Below are 9,206 nucleotides of genomic sequence, written 5' to 3' on the forward strand. Positions count from 1 at the left end.
ATTAAGTAGATCACTTGGTAAATACTTATAAATTTTTTTATTTATTTATAAATGAATATTTTAAAATTTATAATATATCTACTCAAAGACATTCATTATTTTATATTTATTATATTATAAATATAAATTAAAATTCTTAAATGTGAGTAAGAATAAGTTTTTCAATAATAACAAAATTTTAAAAATATGAATTTTGATTTATTTCATAGTCTTAAAAATGTAATACCTTAAATATTAATTAGCATTGAAAAACCCAAACATTTTAAAACCTTAAATATTTTCTTATAAATTTGTTAAGATATCACATTTTCAAGACTATAATATAATTATTAAAGTAAAATTAATAATTAACTAATCGCTATCTTTGATTTAATACAAGTTTTTGAGAAAAAAATCACCATTGATTGACATTTGACAAAATACTTTACCTGACTATCACATTTTAATATTATATATATATATATAGAATAAAGATAAGATTTTAAATGAATGAATAATTTTTTATTACTTAATTAATATTTCAAGTTGTCTATTAATATTTCTAAGAAAATTCATTTAAATTTAATACAAATTTTAGCAGCAAAAGCAGCTTGGCAGATTTTTTTAGGGAAAAAAAAATTGCAAACTATTTTACTTAATATACTATACTATATATTATTATATTATATAAAAAAAAAGATTTTATTTAATAGATAATTTTATGTGACTTAATTAATATTTTAAGTATCTACTCATATTCCTCATAAATAGTATTTATTTTTTATTAATTGATGGATTAATTAAATATTTAATATTTACATAATAATGTATTTGAAAACCTGTGATTATAATTGAAAAACTCATGTATTTAAAATCTATTATAAATTTTACAGTAATTAGTACTTATTATTTAAAAGCAATTAAAAATTTTAAATTATTAATACAAATTTCTAAATGTAAATTATTTATGCAATAAGTACTAAATCCAAGTTTTGGGGGAAAATTTTTGTTTTTTCAAACTATCATACTTTTATATATATAAAGATATCATATATTGTTCTATTATATAAAGATAAGATTTTATTTAATGAACAATTTTCTATTACTTAATTAATAATTTAAGTGTCTATTCATATTCCTTATAAATAGTATTTATTTGTTATTGATTGACGAATTAATTAAATATTTAATATTTACATAATAATGTATTGAAAAACCCGTGATTAAAATTGACAAACTCATGAATTTAAAATCTATTATAATTTTATAGTAATTAGTACTTATTATTTTAAAATAATTAAGAATTTTAAATTATTAATCTAAATTACTAAATACAAATTATTAATGTAATAAGTACTAAATGCAAATTATTAATGCAAGTTTTGGGGAAATTTTTCTTTTCAAATTATCCTACTTTTATATATATAAAGATATTATATATTATTATATTATATAAAGATAAAATTTTATTTAATGAATAATTTTAGTGACTTAATTAATACTTTAAGTGTCTATTCATATTTTTTATAAATATTATTTATTTTTGATTAATTGACGAATTAATTAAATATTTAATATTCAAAGTATTGAAAAACTCATGAATAGCATTGAAAAACTCATATATTTAAAATTTATTATTAATTTTACAGTAATTAGTACTTATTATTAATGCAAATTACTAAATACAAGTTTTGGAGGGAAATGTTTTTCTTTCGGACTATCCTACTTTTATATATATATAAAGATAAAGATTTTTACAATCTAAAACTTGGTCTAAGGCTACTCTCATGACTAATTCACTCCGCCCATAAATAGGCATTCTCATATATAGTTTCATCTTGGGACGTCATATTAATCGCACATTTCGCTTATATAAAAGCACGATGTTTGGGGATTTAGGTATCACTTTTATATGCATTTATTCTATTACTGCTACACCATTTCCATAAACTAACTTAAAAGTCGGAGGATCTACCATGGGACTAGAATCTAGATCCTGCATGCCCTCCTTTAATCTAACAAAGAGTACTTCAAGAATTACTTACTTGGACAACTTTGACGTCACAAAGAACCCAAAGAAAACAAGACTATATATATTACGGACCGAGTGGTAATTAATCACACTAAAATCCTCAGTTTTAACTATAGTGTTAAGTTGAGTACTTGCATTGCATGGGCTAGCAGGGTTCATGGCCAGCATAAATACTCCAACAAGCCATTCTCTGCAATACTTTGGCGAAGCCCAGAGACGACTGAGACATATATATAATAATAAAAACTAACCAGTTCTCTCTCTCTCTCTCTCGATCTCGAGATGGCGAAGAGAATAAGCCTTCTTCATCTACTCTCACTCTGCGCCATGCTCTTCAGTACTCCTTCACTCTCGTCCACAGACTCCTTCGTCTATGGCGGCTGCTCTCAGATCAAGTACTCCCCCAACTCCCCCTACGACTCCAACCTCAACTCGCTCCTCACGTCGCTGGTCAACTCAGCCACCTACTCCGCATACAACAAGTTCTCCGTCATGGGCTCCAGCCCCCACGACGTCGTCTACGGCCTCTACCAGTGCCGCGGCGACCTCGCCATGCCCGACTGCGCCTCCTGCGTAGCCGCCGCAGTCAGCCACCTCGGCCGGGTCTGCTCGCAGGCCTGCGGCGGGGCCGTTCAGTTACAGGGCTGCTTCGTCAAGTACGATAACACCACCTTCCTAGGCGTGGAGGACAAGACCCCGGTGCTAAGGAAATGCGGGCCGTCGATCGGCGATGAAGCCGTCGAGATTGGCGGCCGTGACGCGGTGTTGGAGAGCATTGCCGGAGCCAGTGGACCCTACCGGGTTGGCGGGGCCGGGGATTTGCAGGGTGTGGCGCAGTGTGTAGAGGATCTCAGTGTGAGCGAGTGCGGTGATTGCTTATCGGAGGCGATCCGACGGCTGGAAAGCGACTGTGGGTCCGCCGTTTACGGGGACATGTTCTTGGCCAAATGCTACGCGAGGTACTCCACCAGCAAACCACACGATTACCCCAAATCCAACGGTGAGCAATCCCCGAGCCATTCCCTCCCATTAACATTTAAAATAATATCAAATTTTCCATATATTAGAATAGACATAGTCTAATGTCACCTTTGTGTTGTCAATATCTTTATTAAATTTGACTCATTTTTATTTGTCAAAGTCACAAAACTCACAAAATTTTAATATTATAATATTTGGCATTTTTATAAGAAGTCGTGTTATTTGTACATCATTTATGTATATATTAGACTACATAATACACATAAATAATATAAATATTCATCGTCTAAGCACTTTGAGTGAGGGCATTTTAAACATTGAAATATCATTATGTAACTCAAGATATACATCATGATGTACCAATAATATTTTTCTTCTATAAATCTTATTCTATTTAATTCAGTCATACATATTAATAATAACAATATCACTTGTAACAGTAAAATTTTACGGGATATCTAATTTTTTATATTATTTTTTTTATCTTTCATCACTATAAGAGCGCATTTATTAAAATTTAAAATAATATCAAATTTCCAATATTGTAGATTCTTCTCTTAACGAGGGCCAGAAGAGGTTTGCAATTATCCTGGGACTACTAGCAGGGGTAGCTTTGCTCATCATCTTCCTCACTTTCATGCGAAGGGCCTTTGGACAAAATGGTAATTTTATTTTTATTTGAATTTCGTTACTATTCACAAATAACTCTCACAAAATAACGTGACACGTACAAATTCATAGTGATTCTAAACAAATTTATAACAGTTAAATAAAATTGTATAGAAAATCTATAAACTTTTGTATATCTAAGTTGCACGAAAATAGAAAATTAATATGATATGAAACAAAAACAAAGAACGTTATTTTTCAAAAAAATAAAAAAAACAGATATAAGAGAAAATGCCTAAATAAAGAATTATTTGGGTCTTTTTGTAAACATAATTTTTAATATAGAATTTTTTATAATTAAAAGTAATATATATAATTTTTATATTATATAATATAGGAGAAATTTTTTGCCTTTAGCCCCAGAAACGTATTTTTATATTGAAAATACGTTTATGATATTTTTTAATATTATAAAATTATTTTAAAATATTTTTAAAATTATAAAAATGGCCCAAAAATGCTGGTGTTTCTTGACATTTCGATAGATAAAATATTTTTAAAATGTCAAAATGGTATCACCGAAATATTTTCATACATCATAGGTGTGTGAGAATTATTTATCAAACTTATTTATTAATTTAATTTTTATTAAATTTATTTGCTTTACTTTTCCCTTTTTGGCAGGTAAATAGAAAGATACCGGCGGTGCAGGATGGGCTGCTTTTGTGATTCATTTGCTGTTCTGAATTTGCTTTCTACAACTTGCCTTTTTCCTTTATTAGACTTTCTTTTCTTCTCAAATGAAAGATAGATCAAAAGGGAAGAAAGAAAAGAATAAAGGTCTAGATTCCTTCCATCTCCCCTCTACTTGACAAAGTTGTTCGTCTAATGTGAAAAAATGGCTTTTTTTTTTTGTTCGAGTCGTAACGGTTGGTTGAAGAGATAAACGGGATCTAATTAACTCTGTTTAAATATTTATTTTAATAAATTTGTAAGTAAATCAAGTAAGTATACATCATTCTTATACTTGTTTTTTGTCATGAAAAGTAATGCCAAATAGAGTAAGAAAATAATAAATGAATACATAATTTACGTTATACAATCACATTATGTGATCTATATTTACAAGTAGAGACAATCAATTTTAATATAAAAAAATAAATAAAGCAAAACGTCTCAAATGGCACAAACTCAATATATCCTCAATATACTCAATTACCTTATGACGGCATTCCATATCGTAAAGACAAAATTCGAGCTTGACAACTCTACCACCACAACTTACAAAAAAATCATATTTGAGTTATAGAATTAAATTTTAAAAATAGAATATACTTCAACAATTTTTATTCGATACATATGGAACTCCCTCAACAATTAAAAAACGTTTAGTTCATGACGTGCAAAACTTTAAAATTGTTATTGTGACGAAACGTTAGTGCATGTCTGAGCATGTATGTTTTCGTGAATGAAACACTACATGGATAACCAATTAGTAATATTTAAATAGGCATACAAATACAAATGTTTTGTCAGGATAAGAATTTAAAGTAATAAAATTTTTAATAATTAAGATACAAAATCATGATATTTTGCACATTAAGAATTAAATGTCATATTTTTTAATTATTAAGAAAATGATGTATATATTTTTTATTTTAAATTAAGTTAATTGAGATTCTTCGCAACCCATTTAGTTTTACGATTACTTTGAATTAATTGTAAGTTGGAAAGACCTAATTAACCATTCTATCTAGCCATGTCTAAAATTAGCCAATATTGATTCCCTATAGTTTAATTAATCATGCAAGAATATTCGTTAATTGGCCCAAAGCACCAACGTGCACCCATCAGGATTTGCTTTTAGCTTTTGCCTTTTGCTTTTTGGTAAAGGAAATGGGCCCCACACACTGATCCCTAAAATATAATTTCTTGAAATTATTGAATCCACTTGGTTAAAATTAGCAGTTTGGTTCAATTGTCACTTCAGTTTGGTTTTCAAATTTAATTTTTTTTTGATTATTTTGATCTTCTTATTTAAAAAAATAAAAATAATTGAACCGATTAAAATATTAAATATAAATATATTTTTTTACTAAATTAAGAAGTAAAAAACGACAAATTCAACATAACTATAAAAAAATAAACTACTCAACAGAACAAAAGGATTATTTTCGATTTTTTCGTTTGAATAATTTTTTAGTCAATTCAATTTGATTTTTAAAAAATATTCGATTTATTCGACTTAAGCTATTCAGCTAATTCGATAATCAAATTGACTAAATGCCCTTAGTTAACATAATCAATCTAAAAATACATGCATATATGAGAAGTTAAAGAATAATGACGAACGAATATATAACATTTTTTACATTTGATATGGTATGTGTTTTTTTTTTAATATTTAACTGCTCAATTTCATTAAAACGTTAACTCACTTAAGTGTCGAAAGGTCATTTTAGAGTTGTCCCAAATAATTTACTTTACAAATTATTTCTAATCATGAAAATTCAAAATTTTAAAGAGCAAAAGTAAAGATATTAATATTAGCGGTGATGGAGATGTTAAATAACACGAAATGTTATTTGAACATGTAAATTTGATATTTATCATAATATTTTATAATAATATCTTATATTATGTATCATATCAATATAAATTTATAAAACTTTAGTATAAAGTATCACCTAAAATGTCACAAATGAAGATTCCAAATAACACATTTGCTTTTGGTAAATAATGGTGATTAGTGAGGCAGTTGGATTCCATGATCAACTGAGTTGGATCCGCATCTCTCATGCACGTGCGTGCATGGAAAGAAGAATTTTGCAGTATATTCGTCCCCCCATTAGCCACCAGCATCCACTGTTATGGAATGTACTAACTAATGGACCAAAGAAGGTTTACAACACAGTGAAAACAGGAACTGAGACAAATTGTTAAATTAAAATAATAAAAAAGATGGGTTAACACATAAAAAATTTTAAAAATATAAAGATTAAACTGATTTTAAAATAAAGATATATAAATATAATCGAAATAATCAAAAATATTTCAATAACTACATAAAAAAATAAGAATATAGAGATAAGAATATAAATTTTACTTAAAATATTGATCCTTGTGTATAATATATGTAGCATGGGATTCACTGTTCAAGGATAATGACCTTGCTACCCGGCTTAATGGTTTCACATGATCTACCCTAAGATGATATTCAAGAGTCGACAACCCATACAAAAAAAATGAAATAATTATAGTCTAAAATCATAATCCAACCATGTGAAATTTGGGAATTAAGGTTTGTCACATCTTGAATATATTATGTTCTTTCTTGCCTAAAGGATTGTTAAGCGGAGAGGTGCTAGTAACATCAGGATTGGTTCTGATGATCAGAGTGAAATGGGTGGCTACACCTACAAACACTTCGATAGTGAAGTAAGAGACTTAGTTGAAAGTGTCAATGGACTCAAAATAACATACCTTGGGCCATGAGTATATTAGCTTATGTAGAGAGAAAAATGGGATTTCTTGACATGCAAGTTGACATTGACGATTGTAGCGGGAGGGGACGGAGACATCCGACGTGTGGTGTCGACAAGATATTCATTTAATGCTATATTAAATGCCGATAAAATCTATAGCAGACGTGAGTATTGTAAGTACAATGGTGATGATAATTATTGCTAACAAATATGGGGTTGAGATTGTGCTGAAAGACCAATAAAGGTCTTAATTTGGGCCTATATAATTCATATTATAATAATGAAAAATATTGAAGTCATGAACTTTTATAAATACAAGAGTATTATTAATATGTAAAGCCTTGTTGAATAACTTATTAAATGAATTCATCACGTCTTATGCATTCACTCTTGAAAAAAATGAATAAACTTCTGCTATATCCAAAAAAATAGGATTTCGTTCCAAATAAATTCAAGAGAAAAAAACTTAAAAAATGAAACTTTTGAGATCTCTTCGATAGAGCAATCCCAATAAAACCCTTATAGGGGGCTCTATCGAGTAGTCTAAGAGCTTTTATTGTGTCTTAGAAATATAGTATCTGGGAGACCCTTTAGATTATGATCTGATAAGAATGCATCCACTCATATTCGAAATCTTTATCTACAACTCATTAAAAATCTTAAAAAATATGGATGTTCATTCACATATCAGTCTTAACCTCTATAAATAAGGGGTTATACTTTCAATTGATATATGATCAAAACTCAACTAAGATTGTATTTCTATTGCTTCTCCTGTTTAGATTGCACATTATTTTGGTTGCACTAATTTAAGTATCGGAGAGTTTGCATATGAGACACTCCATGCCTGTGATCGTCTTTTGTTTTATAGATCTCTCGAATATTGGAGGTTCAAATCAAATGCTCTTTTCACAATTATAAATTTATTATTGTATTTCAATAACAATAAGTTTTAAATAGGGCAAGTTGAAATAGCATAAATAGTTTAACAAGTACACGAAACAATGTTAATTCTCAATTAATAGAAAGAGTGATTAAAAAAGTCATAAAAACCAAAAATACATAATTAAATTACATATATTGTGATTAAAAAAGTCATAAAAATACAGAATTAAATTACAAATATTTTGAATTAAATAAATAATTAAAAAATTAAGCTTTATTTACATTTTATAATCACTTTTATTTAAAAATAATTTATTAAAAATAAACAAGCTGGTTCATCTAGCCCATTTAAAATAGCTAAATGGGCTAAGTGGCTAAGGGTTGGTTCGGCCCGTTTTACAAGGCCCATTGGGCTCTGTGGACCTTCTTTTGTGTGTTAGGCTGGTTCGGCCGACTCACTTATTTAACATTTTTAATCAATTAATTAATGAATAAATCACATTATTAAGCTCTTAATTTTGTATTTTGTAAACAAATACTCTATTTTATTTTTTATCACTTACAATCATTAATTTTGTTGTCTTTTTTATTAAATTTTATTAATACAAATTGATGTAATATATATTAATATAAAAATATAAACTCAAAAATCAGTTAATGTTATAAATTACATAATTAAGTGATTTTAAAATTTATATTAATATATATAATGTTAATGTTTAGGTGAAACTCATATTTTTGTATTTTTTTTATATTGTGACCTAATTTTTGTTATTTAAATTATATTTATAAATTAATTTATTTTTTATATTTTAAAATTTTTATATAATAATACGAAATTTTTAATATTTCAATTACTTGTATTTTTAGTTTTGAGTTAATTTAATTTATATATTTTGATTTATAAAAAAATTATAAAAATAAAATAAATTAATTTAATTATTTTTTTCATGATAAAATATAATGAGTTAAATTAACTTAAAAATATAAATATAAATATATAATCAAAATAATAAAAAATTAAAATATAATAGTCAAATTGATTAAAAATATAAATTTAAATGTGTGATTGAAATAATAAAAAATTAAAATAATTAAAAAAATTTAAAAATAAAAAGATGAAATATGAATTTTATCTAATTTTTATTAATAATCTAAGAGTTAACAGTATAATTTATCTATTAATTAATTATTAATCGGTACAAATTAATCAAAGCTCGGTACAGTCCCTTCCT

General features: G+C 27.0%; 1 protein-coding gene across 1 annotated transcript; it reads left to right on the plus strand.

The window, feature by feature from the left end:
• The first annotated feature begins 2,182 nt into the window (after positions 1-2,182).
• On the plus strand, positions 2,183-4,542 carry LOC127800386 (plasmodesmata-located protein 7-like). The gene is made up of 3 exons (XM_052334971.1): positions 2,183-3,011; positions 3,541-3,654; positions 4,286-4,542. Exons 1-3 carry the CDS (start codon positions 2,294-2,296, stop codon positions 4,291-4,293), a joined length of 840 nt encoding a protein of 279 aa, XP_052190931.1. The 5' UTR covers positions 2,183-2,293; the 3' UTR covers positions 4,294-4,542.
• Positions 4,543-9,206: the final 4,664 nt, after the last annotated feature.

The sequence above is a fragment of the Diospyros lotus genome, chromosome 4 (assembly GCF_014633365.1).
Source record: "Diospyros lotus cultivar Yz01 chromosome 4, ASM1463336v1, whole genome shotgun sequence".
Taxonomy (NCBI): Eukaryota; Viridiplantae; Streptophyta; class Magnoliopsida; order Ericales; family Ebenaceae; genus Diospyros; species Diospyros lotus.

Coding starts and splice junctions, on each gene's coding strand:
- LOC127800386 (XM_052334971.1), top strand. CDS start 2,294: ATGGCGAAGAGAATAAGCCTTCTTCATCTACTCTCACTCTGCGCCATG. Junction 3,012..3,540: donor CGATTACCCCAAATCCAACG/GTGAGCAATCCC, acceptor CCAATATTGTAG/ATTCTTCTCTTAACGAGGGC.